Below are 27,976 nucleotides of genomic sequence, written 5' to 3' on the forward strand. Positions count from 1 at the left end.
GGTCAGTCCTGCCCCCTCTCTCTCTCTGTCTCTTTCTCTCTCCTTCTTTCTCTCTCTTTCCCTCTTTCTCTCTGGCCATGGATCCCCCAAAGGAGCCTCAGCCCAAGCCGGAATCCACCGGATCAGAGATCATCGACCTCTCTTTGGGTAAGTGGCACTCCGCTTTAGTTTTAGATAGTCAGTCACTTAGCTGTCTTTCTCTAGGTTTTCCCACCAGATCCCTTTACAGATCTGTTCCATCTTCTCCAAAACCCAAACTGATTCTCCCTGCACATTTTAGGAATAAATCCAAATTAGATCAATAATGAACCCAAGGGAAATCAAATAATCAGTCCCAATGTAATCAAATAATCAATCCCAATCAAATCAAATAATCAGTCCCAATTAAATGGAAATAGTCCTTCTAATACACATATATTTATTTTAAATCCAATTTTAATATTAAAAACACACAAGCTGCTTTGAGTCTCTGTTTTTTTGAGAGAGAGAGAAATCAAGGGATAAATAAAAATAATAAAGAAAGAAGCATACTAATCACTACCTAACTCAATTGCACAGTTTCTCCAACAGACAGCTGTCACTCTAAAATATTAGTTATTTATCATCATTATTCACAGGAGCCTCCAGTGGCCTAGGGGATAAAAGCCTTGTGACTTGAAGGTTGGGTTGCTGACCTGAAGGCTGCCAGGTTCGAATCCCTCAGATGAGCTCCCTCTTTAAGCTCCAGCTTCATGCGGGGACATGAGAAAAGCCTCCCACAAGGATAGTAAAACATCAAAACATCTAGGTGTCCCCTGGGCAAAGTCCTTGCAGACGGCCAATTCTCTCACTCCAGAAGCAACTCCGGTCGCTCCTGACACAAAAAAAAAATCATCATTCATATCTCACTTTTCTCCCCATAGAATTATTATTATTATCATCACCATGATTTCTGATCCCACTTTTCTCCCCATAGAATTATTATTGTTGTTATTATTATTATTGTTATTACAGTAAAGTCTCAATTATCTAACATAAACGGGCCGGCAGAACGTTGGATAAGCAAATATGTTGGATAATAAGGAGGGATTAAGGAAAAGCCTATTAAACATCAAATTAGGTTATGATTTTACAAATTAAGCACCAAAACATCATGTTATACAACAAATTTGACAGAAAAAGTAGCTCAATACGCAGTAATGCTACATAGTAATTACTGTATTTACGAATTTAGCACCAAAATATCACAATATATTGAAAACATTGACTACAAAAATGCGTTGGATAATCTAGAACGTTGGATAAGCGAATGTTGGATAAGTGAGACTCTACTGTATTATTATTATAATCATCATTTCTGATCCCACTTTTCTCCCCATAGAATTATTATTGTTATTATTATTATTGTTATTTCAGTATTATTATTAATATCTCACTTTTGTCCCCATATTATTATTATTATTATTATTATTATTATTATTATTTTATTATGACACAGCAAACAAGATAGATATGCTGGATCTAGTTTCACAAAATCACAAGTCGAACACTTCCCAAGTGTCTAGGACTGTGTGATGTATTTTCGGATGATGCGTGCAGATCCCAGCAGGGTGGCCTTTTGCAGTTGGCAGATCGTAATTTTGTCAATGTCTATTGTTTCCAAATGCCTGCTGAGATATTATTATTATTATTATTATTATTGACACAACGACGTTGTATGACACAGCAAACAAGATAGACATTATTAGCAATATCCCACCTTTCTCCCCATAAGGACTCCAGGCAATGGCTACACAACCTAATAACAATTTAAAATGAGACAAAACTTTTTAAAAGCAATTAATGTGTTTTAAATTTACATTTTCTTAGTATTGGTGCTTCAAACTTTTAATATATGTATTTATATGCAACCTTTTGTTTTATCTATGCACTTTAACCACTATGGCTCAATGCAAGGAAATGGTGGGAGTTGTTGTTTGCTGAGGCACTATAGCACCATTTGGCCCCAAAACCAGTCTAAGGGGGCTCGTATGTGACCCCACACTATAACTTCCCAGCCCTTAAACTACATAGGTCCAAAGTGGACTTTCAGGGGGCAATTCCCCCTCTTTGGCCCTTTATTTTGGAGCCTCTGGTCCAAACCGGAGCCAGGGCTTGAACGGTGAGGCCATCCCAAAATAGAGTCCTGTTCGGTCTATTTCTGGGCTGCGGATCATTTCTCCGGTTGTGCGCACAAACATCATGCTCCGCGGTGAAGTCAGCAGCCTGGAAATACCCACCACATCCCGAGGGATTACTATAAAAGAGGAAAATCTGCCCTCCATTTGCCTCATCAAATCCCTTTTGGTGCACATCGCTCATGCGGAAATATCCGCTCTTCTATCTGGCATTTCTGTGTTTGGGACTGGACTTTGGTTGTTGTTATCGTCCTGTTCTTATGCGATGTAACACGATTGTCGTCCCTAGGTTATAAATGTCCTTTCCTAATTGGTTCTATCATTAAAAAATGGAAAAAGTTTATTAAACTGCATTTATAAATACATTTATTTATTTATTTATTTATTTATTTACAGTATTTATATTCCGCCCTTCTCACCCCGAAGGGGACTCAGGGCGGATCACATTGTACACATATAAGGCAAACATTTAATCTATATATATAAAAGAGTGATGGCATCAGGGCAGCGGACAAAACAACAAAACTACAGGCCCCCCAACCTCGAAATTTGACAACACAACCCATCATCCACGCCTCTAGGTTGATACAACAAAAAGAAAAGAAAAATAAAGTCCTAATTAGAGGGAGAGCAATAATTGTTTTTATCCAATTGCTGCCAGTTTAGAGGGCTAATCTGTGATGACTCATGGGCCTTGTAGTCCTGCTCATGACATTGTAATGCCTGATGAAGAAGAAAACTTGGGTTTTTTACCTTCCCAGTCAGAACTGGAATCTTCTCAGCCAGATCTTTCCCAGGCAGATCTGGGAACCTTGCACCTGCAAGAAAGTTGTGTCCCAGAAGTATGTCAAACAAACCCTGAGCCTACATCTCCCGTGTTCTCTCGCCATGAGTTTTGTAAACAACAGAGGGGTTTGGAAGCAGCTTCGCGCAGAAGTGCGAGAATAGCAGCTAAGAATGTACCCAATTAAGTCTGTTTTCGTGAGAATCTTTAAGGAGTCAAACATCTGGTCTCAGAGTTTAGCTTTCGTTTCTGGTTCCCAGAGAACTGCTTCGGCGGGAAAGTTAGACTCTATATAGGTGTTTTACCCGCGTAGTAACTTCGCGGAGTCAATTCGTCAGCCTCCGGAGCGAGTTGTGTCTGGACAGCGCGCTCCGATTCAAGCCTCGTCCCTGCTCAAGCCTAGCCTTGTTTCCAGCCTTCGCTCCTGTTTCCCAGCCTTTGTTTACCCTCGGACCTTGCCTTGTTTCCCAGGACTAAACCTTGCCTTGTTTCACGGATTATACCAAGTTATTCCACGGACCTTGTTCTTGTTCCTCGTTACCTTGTTCCACGTTTCAAGCCTTGTTTCAAGTATCAAGTTATTTCCTAGCCTTGCTCAAGTTCATGGACTAAAGGACCTTGTCATCTCCCCTCACTTTGCCTGGCAAAGTGAGTGTTTCGGTTATTGGATTACAACTTTGGACCTTAATATTTCATATTGGACATTGGTTCTTTGGACTAAATTTGACCTTTCCTGAAAGGTCTGCTTCTGGACTAACTTTTACATTTGCTTTTACTAACTTTATATATTTCCTTAATAAAGATATTAGATAGAATCTGGCCTCTGCGTATGGTTATTGGTGCTCTGTAGCCTGGGTCGTGACAGTTTGACTCCGCCACCCTAAGCACCAATTAACCTCGGCCAGAATGTCTACCGGAACCGTACCTGGGCCGAGCGGCCAGCCGATTACCTACACCATCGACAAGGATGAGGTGGACCGAATCCGTGATAAGCTCAATGCACAGGATGGGGAAATAAAGGGTTTGAAGGAACGCGGAATCCGTCTTCCGGCCATGGCGTTGCCAACCAAGTTTACTGGAGAAGCTTCTAAGGTTCATGTTTTCCGTCGCCAATGCCAAGCTTATCTAGAGGCCCGTGATGCCGAGTTTCCCCAGGAAGACATCAAGGTGGCGTGGATTTACAGTCTCCTAGACGGGCCAGCGGCTAACTGGGCGACGGCTCTGTTCGACCAAGCCTCCCCACATCTAAGGTCAGCGCAACACTTCTTGGACCACCTTAAGGCGACCTGGGGAATCGAGGACAATTTGGAGGCCGCCGGGCACAAACTCCGCCGCCTCTTCCAAGGAGACAGACCCATGTCTCAGTACATAGCCGAGTTCCGAGTGCTGGCCCACAACACCGGCTGGAACGATGTTGCCCTCAGAGGACAATTTCGGGAGGGTCTCAACATTGAAATGCTGGAGGAAATCTCCAAGGTGGATCCTCCCCAAACGCTGGAAGCACTCATCGATCAATGTTTACGGGCTGAAGTCATGATTGCCAACAGAAAACAGTGGGTACGAGGCCAGAGCGGTAGAGCTGGGGCAAAACCTCCCGCTCCCGCCAGCGTTCAGCCGCGTCCAGTGTGGAGACCCCCACCACCATCCCCATACCCCAGAGGGAGCGAGGAGGTGCCGATGCAGTTGGGCAATGTGCGTCCCAGATTGGATGCCGCCGAGAAGGCCCGCCGCCAACGCCTAAATCTCTGCTGGTATTGCGGGAATGGGGGCCATTTCGCCAGAGAGTGCCCAGCCAAAGGGAAGCCCGCCGCCCGTCTTGCGGCGGCGTCCTCCACGGAGACGAAGGCGTCTGAGGCGGCTGGCACACAGCCGGCGGGGGAAGCCAACGACCGGGCGTAGAGAGGCTCGCCAACCCGGTCAAGAAACCCGTTCAAGAGCCGCCAACCGGGGTCCTGTTCCTTCTAGTGGTCACCTTATGGTCAGCAAAAAAGGGACCCGTCATGATCCACGCCATGATAGACTCAGGAGCTACCAACAATTTCATTGATAGAGAGTATGCCGACTCTCTGGGATTACAATATCATGACTTCAAGAATGCCCGTGTGGTGCAAGCCATCGATGGCCGCCCTCTCAAGACGGGCCCCGTAAGCCAGTGGTCGGAACCCACCAGGATGTGGATAAGGGAACATATGGAAGAGATTTCCTTCTTTGTTACTGAGGTTCCCCATTTCCCTGTGATTTTGGGGATTCCATGGCTGACGCTTCACGACCCAAGCATCTCCTGGTCCAACAGAGAACTGCAGTTTGCTTCAAAGTACTGCCAAAACCATTGCCTCGTAGCCAAGGTCTGCCATGCCACAGACACCGAGCCCATTATCACCTTGCCAAAGAAGTACTCCGAGTATTGGGATGTATTCAATGAAAAAGAAGCCGAAAAGTTACCCCCACATAGACCTTATGACTGTGCCATTGACTTGGTGGAGGGGGCCCCGATCCCGCGAGGGCATCTCTACTCCCTGACTGAACCAGAGCAAGAAGCTCTCAGGGAATTCATAGAGACAAACCTTCGCAAGGGATTCATCAGACCCTCTCAATCCCCAGCCGCCTCCCCAGTGATGTTTGTGAAGAAGAAGTCAGGGGAACTACGCTTGGTGGTGGACTACAGAGCATTGAACAATATCACCAAGCGGAACAGCTATCCCCTGCCCTTAATCTCAGATCTACTGGACCGGCTTCGAGGAGCCAAGGTTTACACCAAGCTGGATCTTCGGGGAGCTTACAATTTAGTTCGCATCAGAGAAGGGGACGAGTGGAAGACCGCCTTCCAGACTAAATTCGGATTATTCGAGTCCCGAGTTATGAATTATGGATTATGCGGAGCTCCCGCAACGTTCCAGCATTTTGTCAATGACATTTTTCAGGACTATCTAGATAGGTTCTTGATAATCTACCTGGACGATTTTTTGGTGTTTTCTAGATCACAATCAGAACATGAGAACCACGTCAAAATGGTGTTACAACGATTGCGGGATCATGGACTTTATGCCAAGCTGGAAAAATGCGCTTTTGATCTACAAGAGGTAGATTTCCTTGGATACCGTATCTCGCCTCTAGGGCTCTCCATGGATCCAGCCAAGGTTTCAGCAGTATTGGAATGGCGGGCGCCAACTAACAAGAAGGAGGTGCAGCGATTCTTGGGGTTCGCGAACTATTACCGCAAGTTCATTCCAGATTTTGCCCGCTGGTCTGACCCAATCACTAGCTGCATCCGTGGAAAACAGCCCTTCCGCTGGACTGATCAAGCAGAGAAAGGGTTCCAGCAACTAAAGAAATTATTCACATCCCAGCCAATCCTTCAGCATCCAGATCCTGAAACCCTTTTTGTGGTGCAAGCGGACGCCTCTGATGTGGCAATTGGGGCTGTGCTCCTACAACCGGTGGGAGATCACCTTCATCCTTGTGCCTATTATTCTCGTCAACTAACCGCACCAGAGAGGAACTATACCATTTGGGAAAAAGAACTATTAGCCATAAAGGCAGCTTTTGAAACTTGGAGACATTGGCTAGAAGGGGCCAAATTTCCCATTGAAGTCCACACTGATCATCGGAATCTAGAACATCTAAGAACTGCCCGCAAGCTAAATCAAAGGCAGCAACGTTGGGCTTTATTCTTTGAACGTTTCAACTTCCAGATTCATTATGTGACCCCAGCCCAAACCAAGCAAGCAGACGCCCTGTCACGTAAACCGGAATACGCTGCAGGACGCAAGGAGACCTTTGAATCCCAACTACTGCAACCCGAGAACTTTGCCACGCTCACAGTGGGGAACACCAAATCCACTCCCATTGATTCAACTCCCTCTACTCCAGGGCCCATCTGTGCTCAAGAAATCGGGGCTAGTCAGCAAGCAGATGCCTGGGCGCAGGACCAACTTCGTCAAGGTCTGCATTTTCCCTTTTCGCTTAAAGATGGACTGCTTTGCTATAGAAATCATGTTTATATCCCACCCGGACCGGGCAGGGAAAAAGCACTTCGTCTGTGTCATGACTGCAAACCAGCAGGGCATTTCGGACTATTTAAAACCATGCATTTGATCCTAAGAGATTTCTGGTGGCCCAAGATCCGCAAGGATGTGGAAAAATATGTTAACACCTGCCCAGTATGCCAGCGCTCCAAGATAAGAAGGGAGAAGCCCTCAGGGCTTCTACACCCCCTTCCTAACCCATCTCGCCCATGGGAAATAATTTCTGCGGATTTTATCACTGACTTACCACCTTCCTGTGGATTCACCACGATCCTAGTGGTGGTGGACCTTTTCACCAAGTTAGCCCATTTCATTCCCTGTGAAGGTCTTCCCACGGCCCAAGAGACTGCAGATTTATTCCTCCAACATGTTTTCAGACTACATGGATTGCCCAAGAGTTTGGTCACAGACCGTGGTTCCCAATTCACCTCTCGTTTCTGGAAGGCACTACAAAAACTATTGGGCATAGACTCTCGTTTATCTTCAGCTCATCATCCCCAAACGGATGGGCAAACGGAGCGCACCAACACCACTTTGGAACAGTACCTTCGCTGTTATGTAAACTACCAACAGGACAATTGGGCTTCTCTGTTACCACTGTCGGAATTTGCCTACAACAATGGAGTCCAGGCTTCTACAAAAGAAACGCCGTTCTTTGCAAACTACGGCTTCCATCCACGTTTCTTTCCCCCTGTCATTGAAACTTCAGAAGTTCCCGCAGCAGAAGATTGGCTGCAGGAACTCACAGCGGTGCAACAACTTTTGCTCCAGCAACTGGAGCAAGCCAAGGAGGACTATAAACGTCACGCGGACAAACATCGCCAGCCGGGCCCCGAAATCAAGGTAGGAGATCGGGTTTTTCTGTCCACTCGCTTTTTGCCCTCACATCGCCCTTGCCGGAAGTTAGATGCCCGTTTCATTGGCCCCTATCCAGTGGTGGCGCAATTAAACCCCGTGACTTTCAAACTCCAACTTCCGCGTTCAATGCGCATTCACCCAGTGTTTCACCGCTCCCTGCTCCTTCCGGCGGATGGTGTGCGGCCAGATGTAGACCGGCCGGCCCCCGTCCCTATTTTGGTGGATGGGGAGGACGAGTTCGAGGTTCAGGACATTTTGGATTCCCGCTTTCACCGCCGCCGCCTGCAATATCTCATTGACTGGGTGGGTTTTGGCCCTGAGGAACGCTCTTGGGAAGACGCCTCCACAGTCCATGCTCCTGATCTAACCCGTCGCTTTCATCAGACCTATCCCGCCAAACCACGACCTCGCGCCTCGGGGGGAGAGTCCCAGTTTGGGAGGGGCCTTGAGGAGGGGGATAGTGTGATGACTCATGGGCCTTGTAGTCCTGCTCATGACATTGTAATGCCTGATGAAGAAGAAAACTTGGGTTTTTTACCTTCCCAGTCAGAACTGGAATCTTCTCAGCCAGATCTTTCCCAGGCAGATCTGGGAACCTTGCACCTGCAAGAAAGTTGTGTCCCAGAAGTATGTCAAACAAACCCTGAGCCTACATCTCCCGTGTTCTCTCGCCATGAGTTTTGTAAACAACAGAGGGGTTTGGAAGCAGCTTCGCGCAGAAGTGCGAGAATAGCAGCTAAGAATGTACCCAATTAAGTCTGTTTTCGTGAGAATCTTTAAGGAGTCAAACATCTGGTCTCAGAGTTTAGCTTTCGTTTCTGGTTCCCAGAGAACTGCTTCGGCGGGAAAGTTAGACTCTATATAGGTGTTTTACCCGCGTAGTAACTTCGCGGAGTCAATTCGTCAGCCTCCGGAGCGAGTTGTGTCTGGACAGCGCGCTCCGATTCAAGCCTCGTCCCTGCTCAAGCCTAGCCTTGTTTCCAGCCTTCGCTCCTGTTTCCCAGCCTTTGTTTACCCTCGGACCTTGCCTTGTTTCCCAGGACTAAACCTTGCCTTGTTTCACGGATTATACCAAGTTATTCCACGGACCTTGTTCTTGTTCCTCGTTACCTTGTTCCACGTTTCAAGCCTTGTTTCAAGTATCAAGTTATTTCCTAGCCTTGCTCAAGTTCATGGACTAAAGGACCTTGTCATCTCCCCTCACTTTGCCTGGCAAAGTGAGTGTTTCGGTTATTGGATTACAACTTTGGACCTTAATATTTCATATTGGACATTGGTTCTTTGGACTAAATTTGACCTTTCCTGAAAGGTCTGCTTCTGGACTAACTTTTACATTTGCTTTTACTAACTTTATATATTTCCTTAATAAAGATATTAGATAGAATCTGGCCTCTGCGTATGGTTATTGGTGCTCTGTAGCCTGGGTCGTGACATAATCTCTGCCCACTTGGTTGCCTAGCAACCAAGGGACAGCCAGATTTCAGTTAGAGGACAGGCAGATTTAGGCCTCACTTAGTCTTCTTCCACAGATTATCTAATTTGCACTGGATTATATGGTAGTGTAGACTCAAGCTCCTTCCACACAGCTATATAACCCATTTATAATCTTATATTATCTGCTTTGCACTGGATTATCTTGACTCCACACTGCCATATAATCCACTTTAGTGTGCATTTTATACTACTGTGAAGAAGGGGCCTCATATAATCCAGTTCTAAGCAGATAATATAAGATGATCAATATACAGTAGACTCTCACTTATCCAACATAAACAGGCCGGCAGGATAAGTAAATATATTGGATAATAAGAAGGGATTCAGGAAAAGCTGATTAAACATCAAATTAGGTAATCGTTATACAAATTAAGCACCAAAACATCATATTATACAACAAATTTGACAGAAAAGGTAGTTCCATGCGCAGTAATGCTATGTAGTAATTACTGTAGAGTCTTACTTATCCAACACTCGCTTATCCAACGTTCTGGATTATCCAACGCATTTTTGTAGTCAATGTTTTCAATATATCGTGATATTTTGGTGCTAAATTCATAAATACAGTAATTACTACATAGCATTACTGCGTATTGAACTACTTTTTCTGCCAAATTTGTTGTCTAACATGATGTTTTGGTGTTTCATTTGTAAAATCATAACCTAATTTGATATTTAATAGGCTTTTCCTTAACGCCTCCTTATTATCCAACATATTCGGTTATCCAACATTTTGCCAGCCCACTTATGTTGGATAAGTGAGACTCTACTGTACTGTATTTACAAATTTACCAGTAAAATATCACAATGAATTTGAAACACTGACTACAAAAACATTGATTATGAAAAGGCAGACTGTGTTGGATAATCCAGAACATTGTATAAGCGAATGTTGGATAAGTGAGATTCTACTTTGATATGAAATAATTTCTAGGATAGAATAATGCAGAACAATATAATCTCTAAAACCAGGACAGTAATAAAGAAATAAAGAAAGTAAATAAAGCAAGGAAATTGGAAATTCCACAAAGGAAACAATCAGGGCCAGCTAACACCTCCCAAGAAAGGATTCTTCCAGAAAGGAAGCTGAGAAGGCAGTGAAGCACTATGTATTACCAAAGTCATTATTATTACTATCATTACTATCCTTACTATTATTATTATTATTATTATTATTATTATTATTATTGTGTTGCGGTCAACCGTGAAAATGAATACAATCTGGCTCCAAGTATTCAAAAACACTAAAATCAGAATATATAAAAATTAATGTGGTATAATAAAACAGAACAATACAATCTCTAAAATCAGAACACTAAATAAAGAACAACACTCTGAAAATAGGGGATTTCCACACAGAAAACAATCAGGGCCAGCTAACACCTCCCAACAAAGGATTCCCATCATCAAAGTCTGGCCAATCCTCTGTTTTCTCAGGGCCACAGACAGTAGAAGCATATAAAATATCGCAAACAACACCACTCTGAAAACAAGGTAATTCCAGACAGGAAACAATCAGGGCCAGCTAACACCTCCCAACAAAAAAATCACTCAGGGAGGAAACAGCTAGGCTTTAAATCTGCAAGGCCATTACATCCTAATCATTTTTCCTAATTGCAGCATTCATACTTGCCTCCAACAGACAAAAAACAAACAAACAAAACAATCAGAAATATTGTATATTCACAACCTTTAGGAAATAATGTCCCCTGATGGCACAGCATGTTAAAGCGCTGAGCTGCTGAACTTCTGGACCGAAAGGCCGCAGGTTTGAATTGGGGGAACTGACAGAGCCCCCACTGTTAGCCCCAGCTTCTGCCAACCCAGAAGTTCAAAAACATGTAAATGTGAGTGCATCAATAGGTACTGCTCCGGTGGGAAGGTAACGCCGCTCCATGCAGTCATCCCACATGACCTTGGAGGAGTCTACAGACAACGATGGCTCTTCGGCTTAGAAATGGAGATGAGCACCAACCCCCAGAATCAGACACAACTGGACTTAACGTCAGGGGAAAACGTTTACCCTTTACCTTAACTACCACCAATTCCTCAATACTTTATTTCCCATACCACCATTCTTCGCCACAGCAACGCGTGGCCGGGCACAGCTAGTCTATATATATAAAAGAGTGATGGCATCACGGCGACCAACAAAACAACAAAACTACAGGCCCCCCAACCTCGAAATTTGACAACACAACCCCTCATTCACGGCTCTAGGTTGATACAACAAAAAGAAAAGAAAAATAAAGTGCTAATTAGAGGGAGAGGAATAATAGTTTTTATCCAATTGCTGCCAGTTAGAAGGCTAAGCTCCGCCCACTTGGGCTCCTAGCAAACCTACTCAGCCCAGGGGAAAGGCAGAGTTAGGCCTCACTTAGGCCTCTTCCACAGATTATCTAATTTGCACTGGATTATATGGCAGTGTAGACTCAAGCCCCTTCCACATCTAGAATCTTATATTATCAGCTTTGAACTGGATTATCTTGACTCCACACTGCCATATAATCCACTTCAGTGTGCATACTAAACATAAAGACAACCATACAACAGACATTCAATATCACTACTACCTCAACAATTTCTACCAACACCACCAGACAACGCCACAGCAATGCGTGGCCGGGCACAGCTAGTGCCATATAACATAGAACAGAGACAGAGACAGACACAGAGGCAATTTAAACATTCTCCAACTTCCAACTTCCAGCGGGTATGCTTGATTCCGGCCGCAGGGGGAGCAGCTGCTTCATCATCCACTGCGACGGCACTTCCTCATTCCAACGGCAGCTGGATGATTTTTATTGAGTCATAAATTAGCCTCTCCACATATAAGTGGTGCCTAAATTTCCTACTTGATAGATGCAACTATCTTTCAGGTTGCATAGGTCAGCAACAAGCAGGGGCTATATTTTATTTTTAATTGTCGAGTGCTCACCCCGACATGGGCTGGCCTCAACCTCATGACCTCTTGGTCAGAGTGATTTATTGCAGCTGGCTGCTAACCAGCCTGTGCCACAGCCCGCCCTGGTTGAATAAATATTCAACTGCAATAAATATAAATATTCAACCGGCTGTTAGGAATTGTGGGAGTTGGAGTCCAAAACACCCGGGGGGTCAAAGTTTGCCCATTCCTAGTCTAGGCGGACCCATAGACCTCCATCTGTCCAGCTCTTGTCTCCATATTTCTAAGGTTCATACATCCAAATAACAGGTTTCTGGCCCATTTAGATGACATTATAAAGCGGAACAAGAAAGGCCAGGGCAACCCAAAAGGGAACCGATGGAGGCAGCCGCTCAAGAACAGGACTCCATCCTACAGCAACGGGAGACCCAGATTCCGGCGCTGGATCCCGGGAAATCTGCAAGGTATGGAAAGTTGGTCCGGGCGTGGAAAGAATTCAACCAATTACTGTATATACTCGAATATAAGCCAACCTGAATATAAGCGGAGGCATCTAATTTTACCACCAAAAAAACTGGGAAATCATTGACTCAAATATAAGCCGAGGATGGGAAATTTCAGAAGTAAAAATAGATACCAAAAATTAACTTAAATTTTGGCATCAGTAGGTTAAATGTTTTTGAATATTTACATCAAGCTCAAATTTAAGATAAGACGGTCCAACTCTGATTAATCATTATTCTCATCTTCTTCAATATAAATGTGCTTATGTATCCTTTTAATAATAATAGAATCAAATAATACATGTAATAATAATAATAAATGCAGGAAAATAATACATGTAATAATAAATAGAGTAGAATAATAAATGTAATAATAATAAGATCAAAGTGAAATAGTAGGCCGGGCTGTGGCGCAGGCTGGTGAACAGCCTGCTGCAATAAATCACTCTGACCATGAGGTTATGAGTTCGAGGCCAGCCCGTGGTGGGGTGAGCACCCATCAATTAAAAAAAAATAGCCCCTGCTCGTTGTTGACCTAGCAACCCAAAAGATAGTTGCATCTATCAAGTAGGAAATAAGGTACCACTTATAAAGTGGGGAGGCAAATTTAACTAATTTATGACGTTGGAATGAGGAAGTGCCATCACAGTGTATGATGAAGCAGCTGCTCCCCCCTATCGCCAGAATTGAACATCCCCTCAGGAGAAGGTTAAATTGCCTCTGCGTCTGTCTCTGTCTCGGTTCTATGTGTATATGGGCATTGAATGTTTGCCTTATATGTATATAATGTGATCCACCCTGAGTCCCCTTCGGGGTGAGAAGGGTGGAATATAAATACTGTAAATAAATAAATAGTAAATGTATTATTATTAATAATAAAAATAGAGTAAAATAAATGTAATAGTAGCAACAATAATAGAGTACAATAATAAATGAAATAATAATAGAGTAAAATAATAAATGTAATAATACCAATAATAAGAGAGAAAAATTTAAATGTACCATATATTCTCAAGTATAAGCTGACTCAAATATAAGCCAACCAGGACCCTCACCCAAGTATAAGCTGAGGGGGACTTTTTTAGTCCTAAAAAAGGGGCTGAAAAACTAGGCTTATACTCGAGTATATACAGTATTTCTGAAAGAGGCTGCCTTGGTTCCTTGGCAGAGCAAGAAGCAAGCCTTCTAAAAATGTGATTAGAAACGAAGAAGACCAACAGAAGATCCAGGCACTTGTTTTCTAAATCCACTTAAAGATTATAATTTTCCCCCTCCCTAGGACCGAATAGATTTAGAGGCGGCTTTCGGAAGCAGCAGTTTTTTAGGAAACCAGCATGGAAAGGTGTGGCCAATGGGATGAGTCCGTTGAATCGGACGCTTTCTGCTCAGCAGGTAGGAATTGTCAGAATAGATATGCAATTAATCACTCATTAACAGAATCTGGGTGGCCATCTATCAGGAGGGCTTGGGTTGTTTCTTCCTGCACAGCAGAATGGGGTTGGACTGGATGGCCCTTAGGGTCCCTTCAAACTCTGTGATACTGTGATTCTATAGTTCTATGACTGGATGGTCATCTGTTGGGATGGCTTGGGTTGTGTCTTCCTGCACAGCAGAATGGGGTTGGACTGGATGGCCCTTAGGGTCCCTTCTAACTCTGTGATACTGTGATTCTATAGTTCTATGGCTATCTGTTGGGTGGGCTTGGGTTGTGTCTTCCTGCACAGCAGAATGGGGTTGGACTGGATGGCCCTTAGGGTCCCTTCTAACTCTGTGATACTGTGATTCTATAGTTCTATGGCTATCTGTTGGGTGGGCTTGGGTTGGGTCTTCCTGCACAGAAGAATGGGGTTGGACTGGATGGCCCTTAGGGTCCCTTCAAACTCTGTGATACTGTGATTCTATAGTTCTATGGCCATCTGTTGGGATGGCTTGGGTTGTGTCTTCCTGCACAGCAGAATGGGGTTGGACTGGATGGCCCTTAGGGTCCCTTCAGATTCTGTGATGCTATGATTAAATAGTTCTATGGCCATCTGTTGGGTGGGCTTGGGTTGTGTCTTCCTGCACAACAGAATGGGGTTGGACTGGATGGCCCTTAGGGTCCCTTCAGACTCTGTGATGCTATGATTAAATAGTTCTATGGCCATCTATTGGGTGGGCTTGGGTTGTGTCTTCCTGCACAACAGAATGGGGTTGGACTGGATGGCCCTTAGGGTCCCTTCAGACTCTGTGATACTGTGATTCTATAGTTCTATGGCCATCTGTTGGGTGGGCTTGGGTTGTGTCTTCCTGCACAGCAAAAGAGGGTTGGACTGGATGGACTTTAGAATCCTTGCCAGCTCTATGGTGCTATGATTCTATAGTTCTATGACTGGATGGTTGTCTGTTGGGATGGCTTGGGTTGTGTCTTCCTGCACAACAGAATGGAGTTGGACTGGATAGCCTTTAGGGTCCCTTCTAACTCTATGATACTATGATTCTATAGTTTTATGGCCATCTATTGGGTGGGCTTGGGTTGTGTCTTCCTACACAACAGAATGGGGTTGGACTGGATGGACTGTAGAATCCTTTCCAGCTCTATGTTACTATAGTTCTATGGCCATCTGTTGGGTAGGCTTGGTTTGTGTCTTCCTGCACAACTGAAAGGGGTTGGACTGGGTGGACTTTATAATCCTTTCCACCTCTATGGTGCTATGATTCTATAGTTCTATGACTTTCGGGTGGGCCTGGGTTGTGTCTTCCTAGACAGCAGAATGGGGTTGGACTAGATGGCCTTGAGGGTCCCTTCTAATTCTACGATTCTGTAAATGAGCTCAAGAATATACTTAATTTCTAGGGCAAAGAAGATGAAGCCTCCATGGCCACGGATGGCGGCAGCAATGGAGGGGCAGCCGTGGCTCCACAGCGGCCGCTGCCCATCAGAGCCCAGCGTTTCCGAAATGCAAGAGCGTTGCCGCTTCACCAAAGGTAAAGACAAATGTGCATTCCCCGTTAATAACCTCCAACCATCTTGGGGTGCATCTACACTCTAGAGCAGGGGTCCTCAAACTTTTTAAGTGGAGGGCCGGTTCATGGTCCCTCAGACTGTTGAGGGGCCTAATTATCATTTGGAAAAAAAACACACACACAAATTCCTATGCACACTGCACATGTCTTATTTGTAGTGCAAAAAAACTCCAACAACAATTATTTGTTTGTTTGTTTGTTTACTACATTTATACCCCACCCACTCTCATCCCGAAGGGGGCTCAGAGCAGTTTACAAGTTGTATGTACATACAATATATTATATTATTAGCATAGCACAATATTTCATTATATATTACTATATTGTACTATACCACTATACTGTAATATTAATAATATTACATTTAATATATAATTAATATTATTATATTGTATTATTATTAGTATTATATTGTATTACATTATAATATTATTATCAATATTATATGTATATAGGTACACAATATATGATATTATTACCATAGCACAATATTAGTAAATGAAAAAACAATACAATATTTAAAAATAAAAACAATTTTAACCTACATAATCCTACCAGGATTTCAATGGGAAGTGTGGGCCTGCTTCTGGCCATTGAGATAGTCAAGTTAATTAGGATTGTTGTTGTTGTGTGCCTTCAAGTCATTTCAGACATTGGGCAAGCCTAAGTCTAAAACTGAGGGTGGGGGCCAGGTAAATGACCTTGGAGGGCCACATCCGGCCCCCGGGCCTTAGTTTGGGAACCCCTGGTCTAGAGTTAAGACAGTTTGGCACAATTTTAAGTGCCATGGCTCAATGCTATACAGTCCTGACAGATGTCATTTTACAAGGCCTTTAGCCTTGTTGTGCATGAGTTTTCTGGCCAGGCTGCTGGAAATAAGGCCAAATGTGTGTGGGGGGGGGGGGAGGGAGAAATCCTACTCTTTCGATATTGCGAAAACTTATAAAATGTAAAACTAAAATAAAATTTGTTGTCGAAGGCTTTCATGGCCGGGATCACAGAGTTATTGTATGTTTTCCGGGCTGTATGGCCATGTTCTAGAAGTATTATCTCCTGACGTTTCACCCACATCTATGGCAGGCATCCTCAGAGGTTGTGAGGTATGAGGAAACTAAGCAAGGAAGATGGGTTGTCGAAGGCTTTCATGGCCAGGATCACAGGGTTGTTGTATGTCTTTCGGGCTGTGTGGCCATGTTCCAGAAGTATTCTCTCCTGACGTTTCGCCCACATCTATGGCAGGCATCCTCAGAGGTTGTGAGGTATGGATGCCTGCCATAGATGTGGGCGAAACATCAGGAGAGAATACTTCTGGAACATGGCCACACAGCCCGAAAGACATACAATAACCCTAAGCAAGGAAGGTTTATATATATCTGTGAAGAGTCCAGGGTGAGAGAAGAACTCTTTGTCTGTTGGAGGCCAGTGTGAATGTTGTAGTTAATCATCTTGGTTAGCATTGAAAAGCTTCATCTCTTGGCTCTTTCTGCCTGGGGGCATCCTTTCTTAGAGTCGTTAGCTGCCCTTGGTTCCCATATCTGGAACTGTTTTCAGAGTGTTGCTTCTTATTAACTGTTCTGATTTTTGAGTTTTTTAATACTGGTAGCCAGATTTTGTTCATTTGCATGGTTTCCTCCTTTCTGTTGAAGTTGTCCATGTGCTTGTGAATTTCAGTGGCTTCTCTGTGTAGTCTGACATGAGAGTTGTTGGAGTGGTCAAGCATTTCTGTGTTCTCAAATAATATACTGTGTCCAGGTTGGTTCATCAAGTGCTCTGCTATGGCTGATTTCTCTGGTTGAGTGAGTCTGCGGTGCCTTTCATGTTCTTTGACTGGTGTTTGGTGGTCCCTTTGTAGACCTGTCCACAGCTGCATGGTATATGGTAGACTTCTGCAGGGGTGAGAGGATCATGTCAGACTACACAGAGAAGCCATTGAAATCCACAAGCATGTGGACAACTTCAACAGAAAGGAGGAAACCATGAAAATGAACAAAATCTGGCTACCAGTATTAAAAAACTCAAAAATCAGAACAGTAAATAAGAAGCAACTCTCTGAAAACAGAGGAGTTCCAGACATGGGAACCAAGGGCAGCTAACAACTCTGAACAAGGGATGCCCCCAGGCAGGAAGCCAGGAGATGAAGCTATTCAATGCTAACTGACATGATTAACTACAACATTCACACTGGCCTCCAACTGGCTAAAGAGTTCTTCTCTCACCCTGGACTTTCCACAAATATATATAAACCTTCCTTGCTGAGTTTCTCCATACCTCACAACCTCTGAGGATGCCTGCCATAGATGTGGGTGAAACATCAGGAGAGAATACTTCTAGAACATGGCCATACAGCCCGGAAAACATACAACAACCCTAAAATAAAATTCATATATAATTTCAGAATTCATATTGAGTCCATCAATTTTTTGATTACACATAGAGGATTCTTTTTCTTTTTCGACAGTAACCGGCCTTTCTGGAAAAACCCAGGACCCCCTTTTTTCCGGCGGCAACCGAGATTCAGCTTTGGACAAAGGGTCAGTTTGCTGTTTCTTTTCATGATAATTGGGCTCAAAGGGCAACTTAACTGTAACTTTCCAGTTTAGTTTGCCCCACAAATGCAAGAGGAGATGGGCGATTGTGAAAAGAAGCGTGGAAAATAGCTGTATCAGGCAGGATCCAGACCAGGAATGTTACAGTTTCTTCTAAAAGGAAACAGATTGTTTCAGCCATGTTCTTTCTGTTGCAAAACATGAAGTTATAATGTATTTAAAAACACAAACAAAGTTAAAAACTTGACATTAGCTAAGTTTTCTTTGACCAGAAACTGGCCACATGGAGTGCTTCTGGTGTCACCGTGAGAAGGTCTTCCATTGTGCATGTGGCAGGGCTCAGGTTGCATCGTACAGTAGAGTCTCACTTATCCAACATTCACTTATCCAACGTTCTGGATTATCTAATGCATTTTTGTAGTCAATGTTTTCAATACAACGTAATATTTTGGTGCTAAATTCGTAAATACAGTAATACTACATAGCATTACTGCGTATTGAACTACTTTTTCTGTCAAATTTGTTGTATAACATGATGTTTTGGTGCTTCATTTGTATAATCATAATCTAACTCGATGTTTAATAGGCTTTTCCTTAATCTCTCCTTATTATCCAACATATTCGCTTATCCAACATTCTGCCAGCCTGTTTATGTTGGATAAGTGAGACTCTACTGTAGTAAGTGGTCTGTGGTTTGTTCATCTCCACACTTGCATGTCGTAGACTCCACTTTGTAGCCCCATTTCCTAACATTGCCTCTGCATCTTGTAGTGCCAGAGCACAGTCTGTTCAGTGCCTTCCAAGTCGCCCAGTCTTCTGTGTGCGCAGGAGGAAGTTTCTCATCTGGTATCAGTCACAGATTGAGGTTCTAGGTTTTAGTCTGCCACTTTTGGACTCTCGCTTGCTGAGGTGTTCCTGCGAGTATCTCTGTGGATCTTAGGAAACTATTTCCTTGATTTAAGGCGTTGGCGTGCTGGCTGATATCCGAACAGAGGATGGGCTGGAGATGTTAATCATTCGTAGCGGTCCCCAAACTTTTGAAGCAGAGGGCCAGTCCACAATCCTTCAGACTGTTGAGGGTCCGAATTATCATTGAAAAAAACAAAACAAATTCCTATGCATACTGCACATGTCTTATTTGTAGTGCAACAACAACAACAACAACAACAAAAAATACAATATTTAAAAATGAAAACAATTTTAACCAACATAAACCTATCAGGATTTCAATGGAAAGTGTGGGCCTGCTTCTGGCCAATGAGATAGTCAAGTTAATCAGGATTGTTGTTGTGTGCCTTCAAATCATTTCAGACTTTGGCCGAGCCTAAGTCTAAAATTAATTATTTATTTACTGCATTTATTTACTACATTTATATCCCACCCTTCTCACCCCGAAGGGGACTCAGAGCAGCTGTATGTACATACAATATATTATATTACTAGCTGTGCCCGGCCACACGTTGCTGTGGCTTAGTCTGGTGGTGTTGGTCAGTCTACATGAGGCTGTATTTATGCTGTGACCTCCACCTTCTTTATACTCACATTAGTAGTAGTACAGTGGAGTCTCACTTATCCAAGCTAAACGGGCCGACAGAAGCTTGGATAAGCGAATATCTTGGATAATAAGGAGAGATTAAGGAAAAGCCTATTAAACATCAAATTACGTTGTGATTTTACAAATTAAGCACCAAAACTTCATGTTATACAATAAATTTGACAGAAAAAGTAGTTCAATACACAGTAATGTTATATTGTAATTACTGTATTTACGAATTTAGCACCAAAATATCACGATATATTGAAAATATTGACTACAAAAATGGCTTGGATTATCCAGAGGCTTGGATAAGCGAGGCTTGGATAAGTGAGACTCTACTGTATTTGAAGTCTGTTACCTTCTTCAATTTTTGTGTTGATTGATAATTGCTTGAGATCCCTGTTGTCTTTGGTTTGTTGTTAGTTGTAATGTCTGATTCTGCTGAGTGCGGTTTATATTTTTATTGTGGTACAATAGTCTTTTTTTTGTTTTGCCTGTGTAGGTGTTTATTACTATTGTTGTTGTTGTGGTCATGAAGGTTGGATAAGTTAGATGCTACTGTATTGTTTTTTGGAGGCCCAGTGTAGCACTGACTGGCCTCTCAGCCTCAGTGCCTGGCTGTTTCTTGCCTGTGATGGTGTTGATTCTTATTGTTGTTGTTATTGTCATTGTTATTATTGTAATTGTTTTTTTGGAGGCCAAGTGTGAATGTAGGGATTGGGGAGGTAGATGAGTTGTGTTGTCAAATTTTGTATTTGTTATAGTCACAATGCATTGTTGTGAGTTTTGTGGGTCCAGATTGTGGTTTTGTGGTGTGGTTGTGTTGTTACAACTGAGAGGCAAGGCTTTTGTGTTGTGTTGCCAAGTTTCGTATTTCTGGGGCGTTTAGTTGTGTTGTTATAGTCACGATGAGTTGTTGTGAGTTTTGTGGGTCATGTGTGGTTTTGTGGTGTGGTTGTGTTGTTACAACTGGGAGGCAAGGCTTTTGCATTGTGTTGCCAAGTTTTGTATTTCTGGGGCGTTTAGTTGTGTTGTTATCGCATGATGCGTTGTTGTGAGTTTTGTGGGTCTGGATTGTGGTTTCGTGGTGTGGTTGTGTTGTTGTAACCTGGAGGCAAGCCTTTTGCATTGTGTTGCCAAATTTCATATTTCTGGGATGTTTAGTTTTGTTGTTATAGTCACTGGGCAAACAACTTCATCATTTTATATATATAGATTAGCATAACACAATATTAGCATTATATATTATTATATTGAACTATACCACTATACTATTATATAATACTAGCTGTGCCCGGCCACGCGTTGCTGTGGCGAAGTCTGGTGGTATGGCAAATAAAGTATTGAGGATTTGGTGGTAGTTAAGTTAAAGGGTAAAGGTTTTCCCCTGACATTAAGTCCATTATAAATGGGTTCTATAGCTGTGTGGAAGGGCCTTGAGTCTACACTGCCATATAATCCAGTTCAAATGAGATAATCTGTATTTTATAGGCAGTGTGGAAAAAGCCTAAGTGAGGCCTAACTCTGCCTATCCCCTGGGCTGAGTGGGTTGCTAGGAGACCAAGTGGATGGAGCTTAGCTTTCTAACTGGCAGCAATTGGATTAAAAAATTATTCCCCTCCCTCTAATTAGGACTGCCATGAGACCCAAGTTTAGACTACAACTTTCAGAATTCCATTATTGTCTGGGGATTTCGGGAATTGTAATCTGAAAAAAAAATTAATTTCCAGTACTTTCCCCATTTTACCTGGTTTAAGTTAAGATTAAAACTTCCAGAATCCCCTTGGGCTCCATTGGTCGGGGATTGGGAGATCTGTAGTCCAAAAATACAAATATCCACTTCTCTTTCCATCTTACTTGCTAACGGAGGCTACTGAGGAATCAATCGTCAAGAGTTTTGCTTTTTCAGATTAAAACGCGTCTCCTTTCTTCTTGCAGCAAACGCAGCCAAGAGCAGAAGGGAAGCCACCAAGGATCAGAAGGTAAAGGGAAGTGTGGCACAGGAAAAATCCCTTTCTGGTCCAAAAATATAAATCAATTGACAAAAGCAAAACTCTGTTCTTTTGCAGGTGGCAAGTGCGACCCAATTCCGGCGCAGTCCTGACTGTATCTGTGTCCAACCCCCAAGCGAGTCAAGTGAATGTGTAAGTGCAGCAGAATTTATCCTTTGTTTTAGCGGGTTTGATAGAGCTATGCTTATCTTACTATTGTTGTATTTATCTTGCCATTTCTGCCACCCAGGGTGCATCTATACTGCAGAATAAAATGTAGGTTTGCACCACTTTCACTGCCCTGGCTCAATGCTATGGAATCGTGGGATGTGTAGCTTGCCACTCTTTGGCAGAGGAGGCACAAGACCATATAAAGCTACAACTCCCAGGATTCCATAGCATTCAACCAGGGCAGTTAAAGTAGGGTTCAACAGGATTAAAGCAAAAGTGTAGCTGCAGGCTTTTAAAGAATAAAGTGCTTAATTGACTAGTTCATGGAATTGTTGTATTATTATTATTATTATTATTATTATTATTATTATTATTATTATTATTGTATTATGATACAACAAACAAGATAGATATGCTGGATTTCATATCACAAAATCACAAGTCGAACACTTCCCAAGTGTCTAGGACTGTGTGATGTATTTTCAAATGATGTGTGCAAAGACTCTGGCAGAAACCAGTCGCATTGACGAAAAACAACAGGAAAAACTCAGCCGCTATCAGGACCTCAAGATTGAACTTCAAAGACTCTGGCAGAAACCAGTGCAGGTGGTGATGGGCACACTGGGTGCCGTGCCAAAAGATCTCAGCCTGCATTTAGAAACAATAGACATTGACAAAATCATGATCTGCCAACTACAAAAGGCCACCCTGCTGGGATCTGCACGCATCATCCGAAAATACATCACACAGTCCTAGACACTTGGGAAGTGTTCGACTTGTGATTTTGTGATACGAAATCCAGCATATCTATCTTGTTTCCTGTGTCATAATAAAATTATTATTATTATTATTATTATTATTATTATTATTATTATTTCTATCCCACTGTTGAATTCTACATTATTATTATTTCTTCTATCCCACTGGTAAATTCTATATAATTTTTATTATATTGTATGACACTTTAATACACTGCGCCACCAGGGGCTCATAGATAGAAGTGGGATGTACCGTATATACTCAAGTATAAGCCGACCTGAATATAAGCCGAGGCACCTAATTTTACCACAAAAAAATGGGAAAACATTGACTCCAGTATAAGCCGAGGGTGGTATATTTCAGAAATAAAAATAGATACCAATAAAATGACATTAATTGAGGCATCAGTTGATTAAATGTTTTTGAATATTTACATAAAGCTCAAATTTAAGATAAGACTGTCCAACTCTGATCAAATCATTATTCTCATCTTCTTCAATGTAAATGTGCTTATGTATCCTTTTAATAATAATGGAGTAAAATAATACATGTAATAATAATAATAATAATTGCAGGAAAATAATAAATGTAATAATAAATAGAGTAAAATAATAAATGCAATCATCATCATCATCATCATCATCATCATCATCATCATCATCATCATCTGGCAGAAACATTGGGTGCCATGCCAAAAGATCTCAGCCGGCATTTGGAAACAATAAACATTGACAAAATTACGATCTGCCAACTGCAAAAGGCCACCCTACTGGGATCTGCACGCATCATCCGACAATACATCACACAGTCCTAGTCACTTGGGAAGTGTTCGACTTGTGATTTTGTGATACGAAATCCAGCATATCTATCTTGTTTGCTGTGACATAATAAAATAATAATAATAATATCAGAGTGAAATAATAAATGTATTAATAATCATAATAAAAATAAAGTAAAATAAATGTAATAGTAGAAACAATAATAGAGAAAAATAATAAATGTAATAATACCAATAATAATAGAGAAAAATAATAAATGTACCATATATTCTCGAGTATAAGCTGACCCAAATATAAGCCAACCAGGACCCTCACCCGAGTATAAGCCAAGGGGGGCTTTTTCAGTCTTAAAAAAAGGGCTGAAAAACTAGGCTTATACTCGAGTATATACAGTAAAAAAAGATGGTGTTGATGATAGTGATGTTTATGATGATGATGATGATGATGATGATGATATAGTAATACTAGTTCTAATAGGGGTTGCACTTTTCCAGAATCTTCCCACTAGCTATTCTCTCTGGAGGAGAATGGGAGATGAAGTCCAAAACGGAATGCTTCCAAGCTCTGGGAAGGAAAATATGGAGAAAAGGAATCAATTCGTGTTTCTTCAATGGGACAATTTCCTCATTTTGTATATCCTAGGCCAGGAGGAAAACGTCCCTTCCGCAGAGAGAGAGGCACCGCAGCCAAGGTGGCCCTTCACCAGCCGAAAGGGGTTCCCTTGAGGTTCAACTTCCGTGCCATGGCTAACCAGGTAATATCAGGAGTCAGAAAGACTAAAAAGTAGTTGTTCTGCTCCAGAAACTTTGTTTTTGTGGCTGCCACAAACTATATTGAATTGGTTGAGACTCTATGAGATATTCCTAGAAAAACTGGATTCTGGATGAATGGATTTTAATCTTGGATATGTTTAAAATTTTATATAATGCGATTTTATTTTGTAATGGTATCTGTTTTTATATGAATTGTTGTTTTGTACACTGTTTTTAGGCATTGAATTTTTGCCTATTTATTGGAAGCAGCCTTGAGTCCCCCCGGGGAGAAAGACAGGGTAAAATAATAATAATAATACAGTAGAGTCTCACTTATCCAAGCCTCTGGATAATCCAAGCCATTTTTGTAGTCAATGTTTTCAATATATTGTGATATTTTGGTGCTAAATTCGTAAATACAGTAATTACAACATAACATTACTGTATATTGAACTACTTTTTCTGTCAAATTTGTTGTATAACATGAAGTTTTGGTGATTAATTTGTAAAATCATAACCTAATTTGATATTTAATAGGTTTTTCCTTAATCCCTCCTTATTGTCCAAGATATTCGCGTATCCAAGCTTCTGCTGGCCCGTTTAGCTTGGATAAGTTAGACTCTACTGTAATAATAATAATAATAATAATAATAATAATAATAATAATAATAATAATACTTTATTTATACCCCGCCACCATCTCCCCACGGGGACTCGGGGCGGCTCACATGGGGCAAGGCCCAACTAGCACAATTTACAGAAACAGCATAAATACATTACACAATATACAAAAGATAGTAAAACACAGTAAGACAATAAAACAAGAGTTAATACAGCAGTGAAAAATGATGAAAATAATGAAAATAAATAAATAAATAAACTATTGCAAAATGGACTGCAGGATGTCCCGCAGAAACAAAGCTTTTGCAGTTTAATAAACTTTTCCCGTATTATGATAGAACCAATTAGGAAATGGCATTTATAACCAAGGAACAAAAATTGTGTTACATAGTGATAGCGCATTTACAGCCTGCGCTTGATGTAAGTGTGTTATGCTCTGAACATTAGCCCATCCTTTTGGAGATCAGGGTTCGAATCCCCACCCAAAAACCACACCCAGAGAACCCTGCGATAGGTCTGCCGTAAGTTTGACATGAGTGGAAGGCAATTCCTTTAGACCTTAAAAGTCACTCCGTCTTGAGTTTGGACTTCAATCTTATATTCTATTTATGTTCTTCCATCATAGACCAGCTTGATGTTAAACGAACGCTTCTCCGGACTGAGGGGCAAACGGCCCTTCCACACCACGCGCCGGACAAATCGGATGGTCACGCTGCCCTGAGGCGGCCCTATTCCAGCCTCCCTATCGAGCTATTTGTCTTCTTTGGCTTGGATAGCGCTGGGAAAGACTTCTCCGACCTCGGACCAGAAGGATGAAGACAACAAGGGTGGCTACCTTATGACTCCGTAGCCCTTTCTTCTGTGTGGTGGATGGAAAGGACCCTTATTTTGTATCTGTGGAGTTCACACTATGAAGCCAAGTCAAGGTCCATGGACCGGGGCTGGTTTTGGAACCAGTTTCCAACAAAATTTGAAAATGCAATCATAAAACGGCACAAATATAGCACCTACCTGGAAACCATATCTATCTATCTATCTATCTATCTATCTATCTATCTATCTATCTATCTATCTATCTATCTACCGTGTTTCCCCGAAAATAAGACAGTGTCATATTAATTTTTGCTCCCAAAGATGCTCTAGGTCTTATTTTTAGGGGATGTCTTATTTTTCCATGAAGAAGAATTCACATTTATTGTTGAACAAAAAAACGCGAACATTTATCATATACTGTACAGTAGTTGTCATCATAAACCAGCATAACCAGACAAACTGAATCCTATCAAGAATGTCTTGTTACTACCAATATTTCCATGTACAACACTCTATGGTACGTACATTTACCGATCTTGCATGTTCTGGTGTTCTGTTCGGCAGGCATGCTTCCAAACACAAACTTTGCTAGGTCTTACTTTCGGGGGAGGCCTTATATTTAGCAATTCGGCAAAACCTCTACTAGGTCTTATTTTCTGGGGATGTCTTATTTTAGAGGAAACAGGGTATCTTATCTATCTATCTGCTCTTCCTTTGCACCATCTGCATGGCCATCTGTTGGGAGGGCTCAGATGGTGTCCTTTCCAACTCGAGGAGTCTATAATTCTATGAACTGCTGCTTTCTGACATGAAGCAGTTCCTTTTGGTAAGGATAAACATTAGAAAAAAATCTTTGGCCCCAACTACACTGCCAGATAAAATCCAGATTATCTTCTCTGAACTGGATTACAGTAGAGTCTCACTTATCCAAGCTAAACGGGCCGGCAGAACCTTGGATAAGCAAAGATCTTGGATAATAAGGAGAAAAAGCCTATTTTATTTATTTATTTATTTATTTATTTACAGTATTTATATTCCGCCCTTCTCACCCCGAAGGGGACTCAGGGCGGATCACATTATATACATATAGGGCACACATTCAATGCCCATATACACATAGAACCGAGACAGAGGCAGAGGCAATTCAACCTTCTCCTGAGGGGATGTTCGATTCTGGCCACAGGGGGGACCAGCTGCTTCATCATCCACTGTGACGGCACTTCCTCATTCCAATGTTGTAAATTAGTTAAATTTGCCTCCCCACTTTATAAGTGGTACCTTATTTCCCACTTGATAGATGCAACTATCTTTTGGGTTGCTAGGTCAGCAACGAGCAGGGGCTATTTTTTATTTTTTAATTGACGGGTGCTCATTCCACCAGGGGCTGGCCTCGAACTCATGACCTCATGGTCAGAGTGATTTATTGCAGCAGGCTGCTCACCAGCCTGCGCCACAGCCCAGCCCCCATATTAGGTTATGATTTTACAAATTAAGCACCAAAACATCATGTTATACAACAAATTTGGCAGAAAAAGTAGTTCAATATGCAATAATGCTAAGTAGTAATTACTGTATTTACGAATTTAGCACCAGAATATCATGATATATTGAAAGCATTGACTACAAAAATGCCTTGGATAATCCAGAATCTTGGATAAGCGAGTCTTGGATAAGTGAGACTCTACTGTATATGGCAGTGTATACTAATATAATCAAGTTCAAAGACGATCATCTGGAATTTATCTGGCAGTGTAGATGAGGCCATTGTTTGTATCTGGAATTTCATGACTGGTCCCATTAGAAAATGCATAAGGATATGGATGGACTACAACTACGATAATCCTCTGTTATTGCCTCCCAAACCCAAACAGTACTTAAACACTTTTTGCAGAGGTTGTTTGGTGGATTGGACTGCGAAGCGCTGTAGTGCACTGAATAAAATCACTTTGAGAAGCTGGAATGACGAAATTGTCTTGGTTCTTGGTGGCAAGTTGGCCAGGGACAATGGGCAAAAACCAGTAGACCCAAATACCAAGAACAGAGATACAATTTCACAGTTTTTAACACTATCTATATATATAAAAGAGTGATGACATCACAGCAGCGGACAAAACAACAAAAGTAAACACCCCACAACCTCGAAAATTGACAGCACAACCCCTCATCCATGCCTCTAGGTTGATACAATAAAAAGAAAAGAAAAATAAAGTCCTAATTAGAGGGAGAGGAATAATTGTTTTTATCTAATTGCTGCCAGTTAGAAGGCTAAGCTCCACTCA

At 42.0% G+C, this 27,976-nt stretch overlaps 1 protein-coding gene across 2 annotated transcripts; it reads left to right on the plus strand.

Annotated features, from left to right (window-relative positions):
• On the plus strand, nucleotides 1–27,657 carry LOC103280475 (UAP56-interacting factor). Of its 2 annotated transcripts, XM_062963800.1 has the most exons (9): nucleotides 1–147; nucleotides 12,549–12,686; nucleotides 14,005–14,117; nucleotides 15,559–15,689; nucleotides 18,187–18,259; nucleotides 21,750–21,793; nucleotides 21,881–21,955; nucleotides 24,154–24,265; nucleotides 25,510–27,657. In XM_062963800.1, the coding sequence occupies exons 1-9, from the start codon at nucleotides 78–80 to the stop codon at nucleotides 25,603–25,605; spliced, it is 852 nt and encodes a 283-aa protein (XP_062819870.1). In that variant the 5' UTR covers nucleotides 1–77; the 3' UTR covers nucleotides 25,606–27,657. The 2 variants fall into 2 exon arrangements, with proteins under 2 accessions (XP_062819870.1, XP_062819871.1); XM_062963801.1 differs by lacking the exon at nucleotides 12,549–12,686 and having other exon boundaries at nucleotides 3–147.
• Nucleotides 27,658–27,976: the final 319 nt, after the last annotated feature.

This window comes from Anolis carolinensis, unplaced genomic scaffold (genome assembly GCF_035594765.1).
Source record: "Anolis carolinensis isolate JA03-04 unplaced genomic scaffold, rAnoCar3.1.pri scaffold_12, whole genome shotgun sequence".
Lineage (NCBI taxonomy): Eukaryota > Metazoa > Chordata > Lepidosauria > Squamata > Dactyloidae > Anolis > Anolis carolinensis.